This window comes from Hirundo rustica, chromosome 3 (assembly GCF_015227805.2).
Source record: "Hirundo rustica isolate bHirRus1 chromosome 3, bHirRus1.pri.v3, whole genome shotgun sequence".
NCBI lineage: Eukaryota > Metazoa > Chordata > Aves > Passeriformes > Hirundinidae > Hirundo > Hirundo rustica.
The window spans coordinates 15,914,887-15,934,891 of record NC_053452.1 but is presented as its reverse complement, the minus strand read 5'-3'; the positions used below and the strand labels follow the sequence as shown (position 1 = coordinate 15,934,891).

The 20,005-nt window shown below is 40.6% G+C and overlaps 1 protein-coding gene across 4 annotated transcripts; it reads left to right on the top strand.

Moving 5' to 3' along the window:
• Positions 1-6,624: 6,624 nt before the first annotated feature.
• GTF2A1L (general transcription factor IIA subunit 1 like) lies at positions 6,625-17,759 on the top strand. Of its 4 annotated transcripts, XM_040057994.2 has the most exons (10): positions 6,642-6,663; positions 7,821-7,928; positions 8,477-8,578; positions 8,858-8,981; positions 10,180-10,235; positions 11,236-11,329; positions 12,505-13,100; positions 14,596-14,868; positions 15,652-15,741; positions 17,608-17,759. In XM_040057994.2, exons 2-10 carry the CDS (start codon positions 7,887-7,889, stop codon positions 17,713-17,715), a joined length of 1,485 nt encoding a protein of 494 aa, XP_039913928.1. In that variant the 5' UTR covers positions 6,642-6,663; positions 7,821-7,886; the 3' UTR covers positions 17,716-17,759. The 4 variants fall into 4 exon arrangements, with proteins under 4 accessions (XP_039913929.1, XP_039913932.1, XP_039913928.1 ...); XM_040057995.1 differs by lacking the exon at positions 7,821-7,928 and having other exon boundaries at positions 6,625-6,663; XM_040057996.2 differs by lacking the exon at positions 14,596-14,868.
• The last annotated feature ends 2,246 nt before the right edge of the window (positions 17,760-20,005 follow it).

Sequence of the window (20,005 nt, the reverse complement as noted above, 5' to 3'; positions counted from 1 at the left end):
GTGAGTGGGGATTATCACTCAGATAAAGCTGGTTGCAGAAAGCTCAGTGACGCACTATATTACATTTATCATAGAGTGGTTTGGGACCTTGAAGGAAGAGACCTTGAAGATTAACCAGTTCCAATCCCCCTGCCGTGCATAGTGACAATTTTCCCTAGACCAGGTTGTGCATAGTCCCAGCCAACCATAAGCACTTCCAGGGGCATCCACAACTTCTCTGAGCAACATGTGCCAGTGCCTCATCACTCTCACAATAAATAATTTCTTCCTAACATTTAATCCAAACCTGCCCTCTTTCAATTTAAAACCACTCTCCCTTGTCCTATCACTAATTTCTCTTGTAACAGCTTTTTGTAGCCCCCTTTAGATACTGGAAGGTGCTGTAAGGTCTCCCTGGAACCTTTCTCTTCTCCAGGCTGAACAGCCCCAGCTCTCTCAGTCTGTCCTCACAGGAGAGGTGCTCCAGGCCTCTGAGCATCTCCGTGGCCACACTCTGAACTCGCTCCAGCAGGTCTGTGTCCATCTTGTATTGGGGGCTCCAGAGCTGGATGCAGCATTCTGGGGAGTTCTCACAATGATTTATGGCAGACCCTTTTCTGCCTTATTTCATAGCAGTACTAACACAAAGAATGCCGTGGTTTTTCCTGTTGAGTGCTCCCTGTGGTCTCTCTGGGATATTTGAATATAATGTAGTGACAACTGTTTAAGACCTTCACAAATTTCAAAGCCTGTTCTGTTACCAGGGAAACAGTGAGACCTCTGTGGGGAAATATGGGAATGAGGCAAGAGGTTTATGAGGCAGCATCCAAAGAATGGGCTTAAAGAATAAAATAACTGTGCCCCTTGTCCTATGCTGTGGTGTCTGTAGCAAAGCAATCAGCTATTCTGGGAAACATTGGGAAATACAGTTAACATCCATTTTCACTTCAGTGGTGTGCTATCCTTCAGTGAGCACCTGCAAATGGAAAGCAGGTATCTAGCGAAAGTGTAGTTCCCTTACAGAGCTTAAACATTGTGCAATGTTTATAAGTATCAGTGAACAATATGATTCAGGGACATGAAAAAATGAGATAGCAAATTGCTAGAATATAAGTAAAAAAGTGAAAACATTTATTTTGGGACAGCTTCCTAGTATTCACAATGCCTTGTATTTGCTATTTTATAGCACTGTTCTTTCCTCAGCAAAAACAACTTGTAATTTTTTACAATAACAAGCATAACATGTTGTAAGTGGTGCTCACATGCCCTGCTGAAAGCCTCACTAATAAAAATAAAAGCATCAGCTCAAAATTCTGCTTTGTCATCTGAAATCCCAGTGTGATTAGGTATTTCTAGTTGTGGGTGGGTACAGTCTAGTATTACTTTGCATTGTGATGGCCTTTTTGGTTTAATTGAGAATAGCTTTCACTTCCATCCTCAGCAATAAATAAGGAGAAAAATAAGGGCAATAAATAAGGGGAACAAGTCAGAAGTAGAGATGTGCTGGGAGTAATGTGTGAGAAGTGACCAGCAGTGGGGCTAAGAGAGAGGAAGCAGAGGGTGAGCCGGCTGCTGGCAGGAGAGGGCAGCAAGCAGAGCGTGTTTGCACGGAGTTGTCTCTAAGGAGAGCTGATGCCTCTCCAAGTCAAGTGGAAAAGCTCACTGAGGAGCGCGACCGAAACAGAAAAGTGCGGGGGAACCCATGCAGAGAAGTGCCTTCAAGAGAAGGTACTGAGAACAAAGTTGGGAACAGCTGCGGGTGGCTGGGTGGGGAAAGGAAGTGAATGATCTCCTGGGGTGGGGAGGAGGAGCTGAAGCAGCTGGAAAAGGAGCAGGGGGAGCATGGGCAGAGCCACTGCAGGCACAGTAGGTGGCTGTGAGACTGATGGGGGGCACAGTGAAGGTTCCCCACCCGAGCAGGGCAGTGCCAGGCCAGGCAGAGGGCCCTGCTTTCACACAGTACATCCCGCCATTGTGCACCAAGCAGAACTTGCTGGGCCTGGAGCATCCCTGTTTCACATCTGTACCGCTCTCGGCAACGGTGACCTGTCCTCAGGACAATCTTGCTCATGCCATGGAAATGACAAGATCAGTGCTGTAAGGAATGCAATGAAAATATCAAACAAAACCCAGCGGTGAAACAGGGAGGATTTAAAGCAAGAATTTAGGCGTTAGCCTGCTGATATCCAGAGGTGAGCTACCACTGTAACCTTCTTGGACTGACATCTAGGAAAGGACCATCATCTGTCATCTGTAGGATGGAGCAGATGTTACTAAGTGTAATGACACCAGGATTTAGATGAGACTCCCTCCAAAGTGGAGGGAGCCAACCGCTGCCTGAACAGAAAAGGGAAAAGGCTGTTTTAGCCCCCTCCATGTAAATCCATTACTGAATATCTTTGATGCTAATTATGTGATTATAATGTCAAAAATGAGAGTGCAGAAAATCTGCTCAGGGTAGGTCTACACAAAAGTGGAGGTGGGGTAAAAAGAAAAGAAGAGAACAAAGAAGAATGAAAACGTGTGTACAGTTGGGTATTAGGAAAACAGGAGCCCCTCCTTGTTTTCTCAGAAAAGGAAGCTCAGGAATATGACCTTTAGCAGATACTGGGGTCCTCATATAAATGCTTCCCTCAGTCAATATGGCAATGAAGGTAATTCTCCATACATCTGAGTTATTCTTCAGCAGAGTTAAATTGGTATTAATGAGGCAGTAAGACCGCTTAGCTGTGCTTCAGTCTGTCTCTCAAAGTCACTTGCTGGGTGATTTTAGCGGTTACTTGGCGCTGCAAATTCCACTGCTGGTGCAAATGCCTGATGCAGTTACCCAGGTTTATTCCTCTTAAAATTACCAAATGCAAAGTTAGGCAGAGCAAACTGGCCTTGACCAAAACATGCTGCCCTGCTCTTACTTCACACTAAAATTGCTGGATTTCTGCAATCACTTGCTCAACAGTGAACTTCCAGCAGCTAATTCAAATAAAGAGAAATGATGTTTCTGGCATTTATTCTCCCACTGCACCCTGCCTCTCTATGGTTCTGCACCCCCCAGTAGCTAATCCCTCCCCACTGGAGCCAGGAGCAGATGAGTGGCAATTAAAGACAGGTGAGGAAGGGGTGACATTTCAGCCACTGCTGAAGAAGGGTAAAACCAGGTGGCAGGGAAAGGACCTAAAGAGCCATGAAGGCAAAGATAATGGACAAAAGAAGAGGGAGCTGGACTGTGGCTATCCTTAGGGCACAGGTCAGGAGGTTGGGGTCTCTCTGGGAAAAAAGGGTGGTAGAAACATCTATACAGACACATCTATACATCACACCCAGGGAGAAAAAAAAAGGCAGACAGTAAAGGAAGTGAGGAAACAGGGGCTGAGCACTGAGCCTGATACCAGCAGGAGTGTGACAGAAAGGCACAAGAATAAGCACAGTGAAATGGCCCCTCCCCACCCCAGGTGGCTGCTGTTTCCCTTTGAGGCTCTCTGTCCACATAAGGCATATGTATCAGGGTGTATTCAGGAGAGGCAAAGCTTGTGTCATCCTTAATTAGGCTTACTGAAACGACACAATTTAGGAGCTGAGATATACAGTACTATTCAGTATATTCAATCCATCAGACTGCCATTTTTATATAGCAGTTTGTACAGGTCAGAGCCCCTCATAAACCACCCAATGTCCTGAAATTTGTCATTAAATTGAATTAGGGGAGAGCTCTATCTATAGTTCTGAAAAAGTAGCTTAAATCAGGTAAAAAAAGGAGAGGCTCTTGAAGAAATAGGAGTCACACATGATAAATGAAAAAAGAACAAATCACAGGTCTCAGTATTATCTGTCTCAGAACTCTGAGGGAAATGATGGAGCTTGTAACAAAATCACGCTGTTAATAAAATTGATTATGGGACTGGAGTGCCATATATCTATGAGTCAACAGCTGAAAACAAAGGGAAGACATTAGAGGATATCTTTAAAATGAAATTACAACTCTGCTCAAGTCATGTTATCTCCATGAAGACTGCCTGGATTCTGCAACCAGTTCCTCCCAAGAATGATTGCTTTTACTTGGAAACAAAAGGCAAGATGCTGTTTGTATAATATGCCTTGAGAAAGAATTTTGCAGCCCTGCAGTTGTGTGGCTGTGTTCCTCTCCAGCAGCAATGCTGGATTTAAACAGGAGAGGGCATTCACGACCAAGCATCTGAGTGTGCTGCGGGTTCCTGTTTCTTAGAGGGAAGACATTTGAAAATGGAATTTATTTTTTAATGATTAATAAAAGCTTATCATTCAAAAATAAATCTTCTCTAGACATCATGTACCAAAAGGATATAAATAATTACAAATTAAAACCCGTCTAGTAAACAAATGTTTGAGGTGCCCTTAAGCAGCACTATCCCAAATGCAGACAAAACCCATGAAAAATCAGGAGGGTTTGAACAGCATGCTAATCTTTTCCATAGCCACTTCTCTAAAACTCTTGTGAGCTCCTAAAGAGACTGCAATGGGGAGAGCTGGACTGGAAGCTGAACCAAGGCTGATGAAACCTCGGTGCTATTCCTGGCTGCCATTTGTGAGCTCGGGCAAGATATTTAGTGGGTCTGTGCCTCAATTTCTTCTCTTAAAAGCAGGACTAAATGTTAAAAACTTCCATAAGCATGAAAATGACAACAGTGTTGTACCTTACACTGCAGGACATGGATAGTAGGTTAAGCTCACCATATCAAAGCTAGCCAGTCAGTATGAGTAATGCTAGTCACAGATATTTTTATATTTTTCCCCTTGTTCAGAAATTATTTTTTTCTGTGCGTACCAGGCTTTCTCATGCTGTTCAACTGAGAGTACTTGGATGAAAAGACACCTTCCCTAGGGATTTGTAAAAGAAATTCTATAAGGTGTGTTGCTAGGCCGCAGATGAAAATAGAAGTGTCTTGGTTAGTAGGAAGTGCCCTCTGCAACCTCCCTGTGCAGCTTGGAAAGTCGTATTCCCATTTCCATTTCTACTTTATCTCCAGTGATATTTGTGTGCTATAAGCAGGTTTATCTGCTGTCCCAGCATGAAGGGAGCTGACATGACCTGGTGACCAGCTCTTTGTTACTCACAACACAGAAAATATAATTTAGAACAGATGGGGGATGCCCACAGTGCCTCGTGGGAATGCAAATACAGAGACATGCTGTCCACCTCAAGTGCAGGTAAGGATAATTTACTTGGGTCTGCAAATTTTCTTGTGGACGTAGGCAAAGTCACCTGGCTGCTATCTGAGACAGCTGACCAGTCCTTTGGTATAAAGCTCCCCAGCTCTCATTTTTGAAGCTAGGCATACAAACTGTTCTGATTCTAAGGCACTTAGTAACCCCCAGATAAACAGTGGGAGATAGAAAGCAGGGAGCTCAGTTATGAATCTTCTTTCTGCCCGTGCACCTTTCTAGAAGCCCTGTACAGTGTGCTGGCAGGGAGATGGCTCTGTGTCAGGTCTGGCTGCCTGATGAGGAAGCGGCAGCCAGCTGCAGGATCCTCATCTGCGACCTTCAGGCCCCAGCGAGATCCTCAAGGCTGCGGCTCCTTCCTGCTATCTCTGCTAACACGACAGGAAAAAAACAGTCAGGAGAAGAATAAGGACACTTTTGGTATGCACTAGCCCAGGCAGTTTCAAATGAGCACTGTGCTTTAAGCAAAAATATGGTTTATTATTTAAATTATTCTGTAAGCAATGCACCATGGCTTGCCTTTTCCTCACAATGATGGAGAGCATACAGAACAGCTGAATATGCAACTGCTGTTTAATTCAAGACTTAAGCAGTGTCATTAAACATATTTTCTTGCAGAGAAAAATTACTTCAATAGCAAATTGCATTTGTCTCACTTGTGAAAACACAGCTTATTAAGGATGTTGCTTCTTATATTTCGTAGGTGTTAGTCTGGCTATTTAACTACGGGTCTGACAGTATTTTCATTAAAATATTTTCATTTTTCAGGGTGTGTAAACCTTAAAAATTAAAGCTTAATGGGTGAGTCTCCTTTTCGCAAGCCAAACAGCACTGTAATGACAGCTACCTAAAAAACAAAAAAGAAAGGAAAAAGAGATTATGTTTCTAGGTTCTCAGAACCCTCAAGGCAACACCAACCGAAGGTGCATAAAGATTTAAGCATATATTCTCCTACACATACGAGATTAATGAATATTTTTCCAGATTAGTAACTGCTAAATTAGTAGATCTCTGCATTAACATATGAACAGATTGCTGCAAATGTAACCAATAATTGAGTGGTTGTACCAGATTGCTGCTGCTTAACTGCAACACTTAGCTTCAGCTATCCCCATTTAGGAGGTAATCACGACTTCAGGGTTTATTAGACCAAAAATGATACGCTTTTGTAGCCAGCTTTTCTAGGTGCATTCCCCCACCTCGGGAACAGCTCCAGATAAATCCTGCGCTCACAAGGCGATGCTTCAGGGTGGAGCTTGAAGCCCAGACCGGACAGCGGCGGGTCACTCTGAGTTTTAGGCTCTGGCTTTAGCATCCCGTCCCCCGCAGCCGGCAGGGTTTGGGGTGTGTGTGGGGACCGGGGCCCTCAGGGCCGGCGGGCAGGGCCCGGGCGGGGCGAGGCGCGGGCGGGCCCTGGCAACGGCGCCTTAAAGGCGGGCGGGGGCTGCGGCGGGGGCGGCCGCTGTCATGGCCCACGGCAGCCCCGTGGTGAGGGGCCGGGCTGGGTTAGCGGGGCCGGGGCCGGGGCCGCTCCTCCTTGCGGGACACGGGGCACAGGGATGAGGATGTGGAAGTCACCTCCCCTCCCGGCCAGAAGTCGCCGCCCGTTCGCTGGCGCGGGAAGCTCAAGGACGACGTCGAAAGCTTTTTTTTTAAAAAAATTATTTATTTATCTATCTATCTATCTATCTATCTATTTATTTATTTATTTAATTAATTCCCCAGATTTTTTTTGGTCGAAAATAGCCGTGTGCGGGCAGAAGTGTTGCGGCAGGGCTGGCGCTGGGTAGCCGCAGGGTGCGGGGGACGCTGTGGCAGCTCGGCGGGGCCGGGGAGGGAGGCGGCGGCCTTTATGCCATGGCGGGTTTTCTGCGCTGCTGCCTCTCCCTGCATGGGGCTCCAGGTGCTCCCTCAAAGGACGGGGATCCCAGGGGAGCCTTGGAGGCTTTGCCGGAATGGGAAGTGGCTAAGTCCCTCCTGCCACCCTACTGCACACGAATAAAACCGAAGTTTTGACGGCTCCCGCTATGGATGGCCTGGTTCTGGCGAAGGAGTGCCTGTGTGTAAAGGGATTAAGCTAGAGTGCAATAGCGTCTGTACTGTAACCGTTTTTTCTCTAATTTGCAAGCATGTGGTGTTTGAATTTTACAGTTGCTGTGTGCAGTTTTTATGTTGCACAATAAATATTTGTACTCACTGTAGCTTGGCAATCCTGGGGAGAGGAATAGGCCCGTTGAAAGATTTACATTCTGATTCTCTACTGGGTTAGCAGTGAAGGCAGAGCATTTGACATATGCTGCTGATCAGCAGCTTTAGCATAATGGTACAGGAGGAAATTTTTTTTTTTCCTTCTTATCTTCCTAGTGTCCTGAAAAAGTGCTAGGGGAATCTTTGAAGGTTGATATCCCCTGATAAAAAATTATACATGAGTATGGTTGTTTTAAAGTAGTTGTGTTGGTTACTTTTCCCAGAAAGTGCAACATGATGTTTAAAAACATTAATCCAGAATCTTGTAAGGTTTCCTAAAATATCTCAGCTGGATTTTTTTGTACCTTGTGTAGGCTATTCTGGTGGTAATGATAGTCAAGATTAATAGGCTTTAAATTGCAAAAAGCTCATTATCTTACATTTGCATTGGCATGTAGGAATATTGAAGCTCGTGTGCATCTGCTGTCCACGTCTGACTGGAGTATTAGGATTTAATCACTGACATGGGCAGAAGAAGGAATAAAATGTTCTGTTGCAGTCCTGTTGTAAGATGAATGATTTCCACTGATAAAATTACTGTTCAAATTTTCACAGCTAGATTACTATGCAGCATCAGACTGTTTCCACAAAGAAAAAATAAATAAATCTCTATTATTTTGTGTGGATTCCTTACATTCTCCTTCTGATGTAACTGGCACAGTTCATTTTTAATAGCTTGTATTATTGGTTGGCCCTTAGGTTAGGAACAATGATTCTAGTATGATAAAATGAGGTTAGACATGCTTGTTTGAAAGTACAGCACAGCAATGGTTTTTGAATATTTCTAGAATTTTCTTAATTCTTACCAAATTATTGGTAGCCGAAGCAATAATTTGAGGCTCAAATCCAGTATTTTTTTTAGGAATGTTAGATTTAAAAGAATGAGTGGTCTTGCAGACATTTGCATTTAACATTCAGTTTATTAAACTGATCAGTTTGTGCTATTCAGTTTGTAACAGCAGTTTATGAAGTGAGATTAGACTTTGTGCTATCTTTTCAAGTGACTTAATGCTCATCTTAGCTTGATTTTTTTTTTTTTTTTTCCCTAATGTAGCCTGAACTATACAAGTCCATTATCGAAGATGTGATTGAAGGTGTGCGGGAACTCTTTGCAGAGGAAGGTATAGAGGACCAGGTTCTGAAAGACTTGAAGCAGGTTTGTTAGGTTCCCTTGCATTAATAGCAGCGATGTTTTTCTTTTGAGATGATGGAGCTCTCAATTTCTTTGCCCTCCAAAACATGCAAACTTTTGCCCTAACTTAGAGTTACAAGTATCCTGGGAGTGACGCTGGGAGTTGAAATTGGTTAGTTATTTATGCTGTTTGTTGGATAGAATCAGTAAATTTACTCTTGGAAAAGCTGGGAATACCTGATTATCTTTTTTGATGCAGATTGTTTTTAAAGCTGCTATTTTTTGACCTTAATCTTCCTGCAGCTTTGGGAAACGAAAGTGACACAGTCTAAAGCAACAGAAGGCTTCTTCAGACATAGCCACTGTTCTCCACGGTTCAGTCTGCAGCTGCCACGCAGTTCCCACAGCATTTTGCAGACTTCAGCAGGTCAGATGTTGTTGGACACAATGCATGTGATTTAAGAATATCTCAGTGATTTGGGGATATTTTTGGAAGACTTGCAATAATCTTGGTTTTTGTATGTATCTTACATATATATCTAGCTTGATGTCGAACAGTAATTATTTGAAAGCAGAATTTGACCTGTAAATGATGAATTAAACTTTAACAGAATTCTGTCTACATGCTCTTGATCAGCTGCTCATTTCCAGTAGGAAAACATGCAGAGAGTTTTAGCCTTCTTGTCTGCAGTCCAATAGTCTAGCCCTTCAGTTGCAAATTTACCTACAGGGTTAAGCTCCTGTTTCCCCTTTGATGTGTGCCGAGGTTTTTATGGCTCGTTTGTGCCATGCAGTTCTGCTATCTGGTTCTCAATTTGTTAAAATGTAATCCCTTGCTCAAACAGAAGAGAGGAAGCTTTTTAGTTTTTCTTTCAGTTAGTTTTTCTAAAAGCAGGGTTCCTGTTGCAGAGGAGTACTTGACTTTCACACAGTCTCTAACATCAGGACCTATTCTTCTCAATATATTCCAGCTGACTACTGTGGTATTGTTGTGGTATAGTACTCATCTGAGACTTATCCCAAAGTGAGAGGCTGTTAGGACCTTTGCCCATAAAGAACAAACCCCATATGAGTAGTTGGGTGAACTGTTGTTGGAGGCAGGTGTTTTATTTATTCCATATGACTAAAGGGAATATACTTTTGTGTTTGAATCCTATTGGAGGTTTTATGTTTAATGAGCATTACCTTCTTACTCCTAAGTTTTTAAAGGCCAAGCAGCCTGAGTAAATCTATTTGTCTCTAAAAAGGGGATTTGAATTTACCCATGGCTAGAGATTTTCAAAGTAGTTAGGGCTACCTAAATTGCTAGCTTCTAAAAGCCTGGGAAAGTTTTCCCTTTGCTCTTTTTTTCTCCCATGGAAGTCAGTATTGGGTGCTTTTGAAAATCTTATCCTACTGTTCCTACTTTTAGCATCATTGGATTTGCTCTGCTGTGAAAAAAATGCTTGCATGTTTTCCTCAAGTTGACAAGGCAATACTTGTGCTCACTGATGAGGATGAACTGAAGTTGGATTGCTTTAGTTTTTTGTGTTTCCCATGTGTTCGCTGTAAATTATTGAAAGATAACTGAATCCAAGAAATTAATGTGTTTTTTTTTTTTTTTTTTTTTTTTTTTTTTAATACAGCTTCTTTTGTCATCCAAGCTGGCAGAGGTTTTCAGCATTTCACAGCAGCAAAGCTGGTATGTAGCTGTAGTGATGTTTTACTTCAATTTTGATTACGTTGGACTCCTAAATTTTTAAAATTGTTTGCCAGTTATTAATAGGCTTCAGGCAGGAGAGTTGTAACACTGCTGCTTCTGTTGGAGCAGTGAAAAAGGATGGGATGTACCAGCTGGTTCTGCAAGAAGTGTTGGAAAGACACAGCTGCATGTATTTAGCCCATAGGATGAAAGTGTAGTGGAAATGCACAGCTACATATATTTAAAAAAACCCCCAAAAAACAACAAACATATATATATATATTACTGGTTGTTAAAATAATGCATGGCTGGGAAATACTGCCACTCGTGAAGCTGGGAGCAGCATTATCTGTGAGGTGTAGAAATCGGCCAGAAGGAAAATGAGCGTTTTTATAGTTGGCAAGTTCGGAATGCTGGGCATAGCAAAAATTCTTTGGGGAGTAGGCACTAATTGCCAGAGCTTGATGAACTTACCAAGTGTCTCCTGAGCCTCAAGCTAAGTAGCTTGTCAAGTTGAAATATAATATTGGGAAGATGTTTGTACAATATGTGAGTTTCCTGATTTAAAAGTTGGATTTCCTCAGATGAGCTAGGTTGAAAGGGAGCTGTATATCCAACTCTTTGCTCCCCAGGAGGAAAAGAGAATATGAAGTGACTTCATAGGCCTAGGCAAGAAACCTGTGCTGTGTGGAGTAATGCATAAACTTGGGTAAAAGTGACTTTGAGTAGAAAAATGACTTTCTGGACGGTGCATACATTGAGGAGTTACGGAAAATGTTACCTTAACAAAAACGGAGTGTGATAGCTGGAAAGCAGGAGACACTTGGGGCAAGCCATTACTCTGTGTGTGCAGAGTAAGCTTCATCTGCTGACATCTCAAAAGCATGATGCAGTTCCAGTGAAGATGACCACAGAGAGGCACTCACTTGTGTTTCCCATGGATGTTCCAGGTGTGGCACTCAGTGCCCTTTCCTGCCTAAACCCAGCTCTTGTGTTGCAGGGGCCCCCACGAGTGGGTGTTACTCTTGCCGTCCCTTCTTGTGTTGCTTATCCTTTACAGATGCCAGGTGGAGTGATGCTGCAGCCAGCACCAGGTAAGGGTAACGAGGAGATGTCAAAGCTTTCAGTGCCCTGGGGATGTTGAAAGACAGTCCCAGGGACAGTAGATGAAACAGATGTGAAGGTAAAGTGGGTAGAGCCAATACCCTCCTCTGTGCACTTTCTGTTTGTAGTGGCTGCGTGCGGGAAGTAACTGCATTCATTGGTTGGTATGTCAGTTTTGTAACTTGTCACAAGTGTTTACCTCTGTGTGGGCTAACAAAAGAATCTCCTCCTTGTCTCTCTGGGACAATCTTCTCTGTTTTCAGAAGGCTAAAGGCACTGTGATGCTTCAGAGACAAACTGATTTCTTATTCAAATAAAACCCAACTATCCATTTACCTTTCAGATTCCATTCTTTTGGTGGTAAAACTGCCTGTACTGCTTGTACCAAAACTGCTTGTACTGCTTAGGTGTGATCAGTGGAAGGCCTAGTTCAGTCATTGACTCTTCTCTCAAACAGCTGTTCTTTGATGAAAACTGATGTCTCTAGTTATCTGTTCCAGGTATAATTCCTGATGTCATGAGATGTATAGAGTGGTACCAGTGACTGTGTCTTTTTGAGCATGTGTATGGGGAGAAGAAAAATCAAATGAAATTTGGAACTTGGCTCTGACATCTCAATTCTAATACTGATAATAATAACAACTTCAAGCATTCTGTATTTGGAGTGGTTTTCTTGAGAGCTTATATGTAAATTAGTAGTTGTTTGGTTTTTTTAAAAACTAAAATAGGCAGTTTTTTAGAGAGAATACCTAAAGGCCCTTAAAGGTATGAACTCTCTGTGTAGCTATGACTAGTTTACTGTTTCATCTTGTATTCTTTAGTTTCTGAAATGACATGGAAAAATTGAAAACATAGGTTTTATTTATTTATTTAAAATTTAGTATGTAGTTAAATTATTGAACTTACTGTGACAGGGTACTGTGTAGGCCAAACCCAAAAAGGTGTTAAACATGATGGATTGGATGTGAGCCATGATTCAGAAAGCTTCTGAGTGCTTGATTTTCAAGGGCTGGAATTGTGCTTGAGGAAAGTTTTGCTTTGCAAATGTCCCTTTTCTCATAGTTTTCCCGAATGTTTGCTCTTGTTTTTAGTGGTGACAGGGCAGTGGCCTGGATGAACCTGTAGTTTCATCTGCTGAAGCAGTTTCTAACCCTTCTTTCTGTAGGACAACTTTACAAGGTGAATGTGCCTGTTGTGGTCACACAGGCCTCAGGAGATGGAAGCATTCTCCATTACCCTGTGCAGCAGATGTTTCATCCCCTTGGGCAAGCTTCAGTCCTGCAGGCCAGCCTTGCCAGTGTCACGCAGGTGAATGCATCTGCTGCCCATGCAGCTGGTGAAGCACTGCAGCCCCAGGAGACTGCTGTCCAACAGGCTGTGCTGTTTAAACCAAGCTGTGTGGAAAAACAACACCTGGAGAACTCTGCTACCTTGGTCCAGAAGCCTTCTGTGAGTCAGCACGAATTTGAAATTAATGCAGCGTTGAATCAGTGCAGTGAATCCACAGAAAAATTCCAGCATGACAACCTTCACACAGCTGTGTTTACTCCAGAATGCTCTGAAGGACTTTTTATTGAGGAATCCTTGGCAAGCAGCTCAAGCAGTGTCCTGCTGGATGTGGAGGGGCAGCTGGACATGGAGCATCCAGAGCTGCTGCAGCCGCAGGTGTCTGATGATATCATTGACCTGATTATTGCAGGGGAAAGTTTGGATGAAAATGCATTTCTAAAGGGTCAGGGCAGCGTTGCTTCCTCTAACAAGGTAAGGCCTTTTGTTTCTCAGCTAATGAAAGTACATCTGTTAGAGATTGTTTTTTGAACACATTTCTAAGCACCTCTAAATGAGAAGAACAAAAGTTATTTTGATTTTATGGTTCATTCTTAAGCTTGTTTAGAATAGCAGTATCTGACTGCTTGTTTTTACAGTAAGAATTTGTCAAAAGTACTGCTAAAATACTGTGATTGATGAGAATATCAAATTAAAAATACTGAAAAATGTAATGGATAGATAGAATGTATTAGACTTATTGATTACTTTTGAGAATTGTAAGGGGTTTTTTGTGACTAAGCAGACATGAAAGACTCCTGGATTCTGACACTGATCCGCATATGGATACGGGTGAGTTGTGGGCAAAGTGCTTTTGCAAGATCAGCTGGGATTGATTTTAACTTGTAATGTGTGAAGAGCATTAAAGTTGTATTGAGAATGCATTCAGGATGAAAAGTCAAATTTGATAAGTGAAAATCTCCTTGAAGAAAATGTGTATCCTTGGGGAAAAAGTCCTGGACAAAGTAGAACCCAGCTAGAGCTGTGTGGGAAACTTGAATGATTTTAATTAACAAGCTGCTTTCCTGACCTCATCTAATTTTGGTTCCAGAAATTATTTGCAGATGTTTGAAGTTCAGGCTGGCTTGCTGAATTTGAGTTGTAGTGCTCACATTTGATTGAGGCAAATTTATTAAATGCAGATTTAATGACAGTAATGCCAAATGTCTGTAAATAGAAAGCATGTTATGTTGCTCATCTGAACTCTGATGGCAGCATAGTGAAGACTATCTGTAGTGAGAATGGGAGGTCAAAACAAAGTGTTACTGTCTTGAGCTAGAAAGTGTATGTGGATGGGAATTAAGTGCTACAATAAAGCTTTAATGAGAAACTGAAAATGGCTGAAACCTTAAAGCCCTTTTTACGCTCCTGTGAATGCTCTGTTTAGGAATTCTATCACTTTTATGAACAGTAACTTGATGTACTGAAATATTTACTGCCTCTCCCACCTTTTTATATCTTATTTAAATAAAGCATTTTAAATGAGTTGAGGGAGAGGGATCAGTTCATCTTGACTTTTATTTCAAAAGTGAAAAACGTTATTTTTGGGGGTGGAGGAGTAGCTTCCTTTTTTGTTTTTATGGGAGGGATTTTTTTTTTTTTTTGATAGAAATTCTAAGTGTCCACTTGACGGCCATTGTTTTAGAGTTGTTTGAATACAAGGGTGTTCAGAGAAGTGTAAGAAAATTTTTCTGCATTGCTGAGAAATATTTCACCTGAGATCCATTTAAGTTAGATGCAACACAGTTTTTGCAAATGTACTCAGGTTTACAAGCAGTGGGACCTGAAACTCTCATATTAGTGCCCCAGGCTTGTTGATTTATTGAACAAAATTCTCAGGCTTTGTGCTGAAGATGGCTTCCATTGTGATGTTGATTCACAAGCTGTCCCTGGTCTCTTTCATTCCTGTCCCATGGAACCCATGGAGCAGACGGGATCTGATTTACCACTGGAGAAGGACCTCTGCAGTGACATTGAAGGCATAAGCCAGCTCGATGGCACTGGGGATGTTTCTTCCAAGGAGCAAATACCACATACAAAAGATAAAGAAGAGAATGAATTCCTTGGCTTTATTGATTCAGAGGATCTAAGAGTTCTGGATGATGAGGAGGACTATGATGAAGAATGTGACAGTTCTTCAAACATGGAGTCCAGCTGCAGTGATGGGGACAATGAAGACCTCCAGATAGATATAGTTGAGGAGGTAAATTTACTTTTAAGCCTTTAGAAGCACATAACAATATTAGATCTCTCCTGGCTGTTGAACTGTTGGACCTAGAGCAGTTCCTGATTAGTTTAATGCAGGGCATGCACAGTGAAGTTACAAACCTCTGGAGATAGGAGGTACTGCAGAGAAATTACTCAAAAACTCATTATGAGGAGTGTGGACAAATGAAAGAACTGTTGGAAAGTCATTTCTTTATTGGATGAATTAAGATACTTAGCTATCAGAATAAAAGTTTTATTGTAAAACCCTGGCCTCAGTGGAATGGAGTTCTGCTTTTTACTTAAGTAAGATATTATTTAAAGAATTAGATTTAAATAAGATTTATTTAAATGAGATCAGGATACAAATCCAGGTTTCCTTTCCTTCTGAAGGACCACAGGGGATTAGACAGAGAACAATGTGATGCAAGGACATTGTTCTCTGTTTAATGCCCTGTGTTGCCTAGGTTTTCCTTTTTCTTAAAGATGTGCAATTTTGGACTTTACATAAATACAACTTGATCATCATTTCAGTTACTGTGATCTGCTTTTTCAGTTAGCAGTTTTGCTTTTTTGATCTGTGTTTTTGTTTAGGGTGTTTTGGGTTTTGAGAATGCAAACATGTAGAAGGTACTTGTGAATAAGGTTGGTGCAATGTGGTCTTCACAGCCTCCAGGTCTTGACTTTTGTAATGGTAACTTTTTTGTTTTGGGTATGTTTAATTCCAAGTATATTCAATGCTGTTCTGAAAGAATGTATAAAACAGAATTTTCATCTCTAGGACCCTTTAAACTCTGGTGATGATGTCAGTGAACAGGACCTTGCGGACTTGTTTGACACCGAAAACGTGATAGTTTGTCAGTACGAAAAGGTACAGTAATACACTTTTATCTTTGTTCTTTAATCATCTTAAGCAAGATCTTCAGCAAATCCATGTCTGCTCTCCTGTCAGTGTGTTTTGAAGAAACTCTAATGCTGTAATAGTGTTTAAATGATGTGTTTTAGTTGACAATAGTCTGAAGACTTTCCTGCTGTTTTCTGAAAAGAGGATAATCCTAATGGCCTATTAAAGGAAAAGGGAACAAAATCCTAATGGCCTATTAAAGGGAAAAGGGAACAACAGTCTGACAAAATTATGATTTTTACAGGTGCAAAAGCTTGTTTATTTCCTTAACTTTTAAGTAAGAGGCATATTCAGCTGTGAATTAAGACTTTTAAAATGGATAACACAAAGAAAGGTGTATTACATTCTTTTACATTTTTTGTCTTTATAGTGCTTACTGAGAGATTTTCCTGCCTGCATTTTGTTGTGTTTGAAAAACAAAGTAGTTAAGTGCCTTTTTATCCTCCTTCCTTTCAATGTTTAAAATTCAACCTTATTTTGAACTCTTGAAGATCAAATTAAGTCCTTTTAGCTATTGTATGGTTTTGGATGCTTACATGTCAGTAATTTAAAAGATAAAAAAGGTGCATATTTTAAAGTAAATATGCAAAAATGTGCCTGTAGTTTGAGTGTGCATTGACCTTTTAAATATGCTTTCAAAAGTGACTAGTGATGACTTTTTGTGTGTCTAATTAGGCCTGTCTTAATGGGTGTGGTTTAGGAAACAGAGAGGTGCTAAGAAAATTGTCTTTATGAAACTGTGACAGATTGACTGTTCCTGAGACCAGTTATTTTGGAAGGTTATGGGGATATGTTCAGAAAATGCCTCTGAACTGAAGCCATGTGTGTCTGTATTGTATTGAAAGGTACACCAAATTTTGCAGCTTCAGAACTCAGATGTTAGAGTTGCTATAGGTAGTGCATACTGTTATCTAGAACAAGTTTCATCTGAAATAAGCTGAAAAATTGCTTGACAATCGAAAAGAAACTACTGGGAAGGTCAGCATTGGGCATGTCTTACAGGAAATTTAATATCAGATGTTATTAGAAATTGAGAGTTACAGAAGCTGGGGAAAGATGTTGGTAACTTTCCCCTTTGCAATAACAGATTTAATAAAACATGTAGGCCCAATGGAAAGTAGATAAAAACAGTTATGTCTTAAATTACCTTGTTACCTTTAAGACAATGTTGGTAAAATTGCTGTCCTGTTTCTTTTCTTTCTGGAATTGAAAATAGACTGATGCTGACAATTCAAGGAATTTTCTAGAGGTATTTTAAATTCCTTCTTTTAGCATTAAACAAAATTTTCTGCAATGTGGATCTCCTTGCAGGCCTTTAAAAAGAAAGAGAATATGCAAATTCTTTCTTTCTTTTTTTTTTTTTTTTCAATATAATAGCAGTGTTTGCTTTTAAGCCAAGTTTTGATGCTTTTACCCCGTTCCTAACACCTCTCTGCACGCAACATTGCTTTGTCATGCAGAAAGGAAAACTTTACATTTTAGTTAAGCTACAGTGGTCTGCAAGGTGTGCTGTGTTTTGGGATTGCCCCATTACTGTTGTTTTGTCCTGTTGGTGTTGAGCTGTCATAGGTAATGCTTTTTTTGGGGAAAGTTGTGGGATAGGAGAATGGAACATGATGGCATAAGATTCAGGAAGTTTCTCTCTTGGGAGGGCAGGGAGTTCTTTATGAACAATTGATGTATAATGCTTCCATTGAATATTTTGGGCTGTAAAGATTTTAAAATAAAAACCAGATGTGTAAAACAGGTTGTACTGAAATATCTTTTTTCTTTTGATGAATGGTCTAATGTATATTTATGGTTGCACTAATTTTGTTTATTATTTTTCATCAGATACATCGAACTAAGAACAAATGGAAGTTCTACTTGAAAGATGGAGTGATGTCCATTGATGGTAAAGACCATGTTTTTGCAAAAGCCACTGGAGATGCAGAGTGGTGAAACCTCACTCCAGTATGTCTTTGAAGACTGTAGCATTATTTCCTTTTAAGCCTTCTGTGAAACAACTGGACTTTCTATTGTTGTGCCATGAAAGCAAAACAAATCAGCAAAAAACGAAGCTGTGATAAAAAAGGTGTAAAATCTGTGTTGTTAATCTGTTTAATTTGCAAACTAAACCACTGTACTGTTAGCTACTCAGCTGTCTTTTCTGATAAGTTCATTTTTTCCAATGCAGCACCATCATTGGAATGAATAGCTTTAAAGTTTGAAATGTTATATCTTTTTGTAATTCAAGAAAGTAGAGAAATACTTACTGATTATAATTAAATAAATTTTAGTTCTTTTGTTTTTTCCCCAGTTCTTAAAAGCTGAGGTGTGACTTGAAATGTAAAAATGCACTGTGTTATTATTTTCAAAGACTTTTGAGTTTAAAAAAAAGCCACAATATTTGTGCAAGTCTGAAACCTGTGGCTGTTTCAGCTGCACACTTCTCTTGATTTTTTTTTTTTAGTTGCTTTATGTTTTTTGGACTTCAGTTTAAAGACATGCACTCTAGATGCAATAAGGGAAATGTCTGGGAAAGATCCTGGAGCTCTCAATATATGAGAGTTATTATTGTTTATTCTGTACTAGCTATGTCTACTGAGATGCAGTGAGTAGTGTGATGTAACATTAAAATGTGATTTATTTTCACTGTCAATGCAAAGTCATTTAAGTTTGCTACTGAACATTTCCACTTCGTTGTAGGACTACAGACCAGTAAACTGTGAATGATACAAATTGTGCATAATAATAAAAGTGTCATCTCATATACATTTCTAGCACAGAGTTGTTTTTGTGTTCCCTCAATATAAACTCTGTTTAGAGGAATGGGTACAAACCATGCATATGGCAGTAGCTCACCCTTCCACAAAAACTGCATTCCTCCCAGCCCTCAGCATCAATGTTTTTATTAGTTCTTGTAGAAATAAAGGTCCAAAAGAAGCTCTGGGCCCTCGTTTTTCAGAGTTGCAGCTTTTCCCTGGCTGGCTCCTGTTCTTTGTAGGGCAAGATGGGCAGCTCCACGGTAAAGCTTTCTCAGAACAGGATCATCCTGCTGGAAGGGCAGTGCTACACTAAGGCACGCCTCTGATGTCTGCTGGCATGAGACACTGTGAGGCATTTTGGTTATCTCTAATCCCTGAGAGGGTGCAGAGGCTTGGAGAAGGGAAAGAAAAAAAGTGTGGAAGTGGGAGAGAATGAATGTATGGAAGTGAAGGCAAAGGTTTTTCCAAGCCCTCTTCATAATGGTGCAAACCCTTGTGCTAATGCCATAAGGCAGGAACTAGTTTTTTAACAATTATTGAATTTATTGCATGCTTTTTTTGATGCATCTGCTACTCTCCAGTATCAAAGATAGGACACTGAACTAGAGAATTTGAACCAGGTGTGACATTTCTTTTGTATTTTATAGATGCTGCTACTAGAATGTGAAGAAATGTCTATTCAGAGGCAGTTAAAATATTCCAGTGTATGATTTCTTTTCCCCCATTTGGGTGACTTGTAACTGCACTGATGTTACACTTCAGACCAATAAATGCACAAGAAATGCAGCCTTTACCACATGATAGATGCTTTTAGGTTTCAGCACACTCTCACAGGCTCTGAGGTGTTTGTGCTCTGTAAATGTGCACATTATGAACTGTCGGACCATTTCCAATGTCGGAAAAGACTGGAAGCAGAGGTAGTGTGGTACAGGAATCCATGGAATAGGACTGGATATGCACCATTCACTAAGCACCACAAAGGCTGTGAATGGTGCTTCAGAATTTGACCTGTTTTTCCTGGTGACCATTAAATAAAGTGGCTAAAGAGCACTTAGTTTTTAGCTAATTTTGAAGATAATATTAGAAAAGAATTATAACTTTGAACAAGATATTTACAACTAAATACACCTGAGATCAGGAATTTTTATACTAAAAAATCTTATTAAAATGTAAGCTCTAGCCTGTCACCTAAGCAGTAGTCTGTGCTTTTGATCTGAGTAGTCTATGGAATTACTGTTTGTGATTGCTGCTACTTACAGTTTAGCAAATATATTGCTGCAGATGTGACAGGATGTAGTGTGTAATACCAGTTAAGGCCTTCAAACATACTTCAGTAAATGGCTGCCTAAAACTTTACACCAAAAAGAAAGTAAAGTCAAAATAATGAGATAGATAGAATAACAAGTGTAACTTGTATGAGAAGCTCTGGCAGGAATCTAAACTTCTTATTACAGTTTTATGTATTGGCTTACTTTCATGTGTAG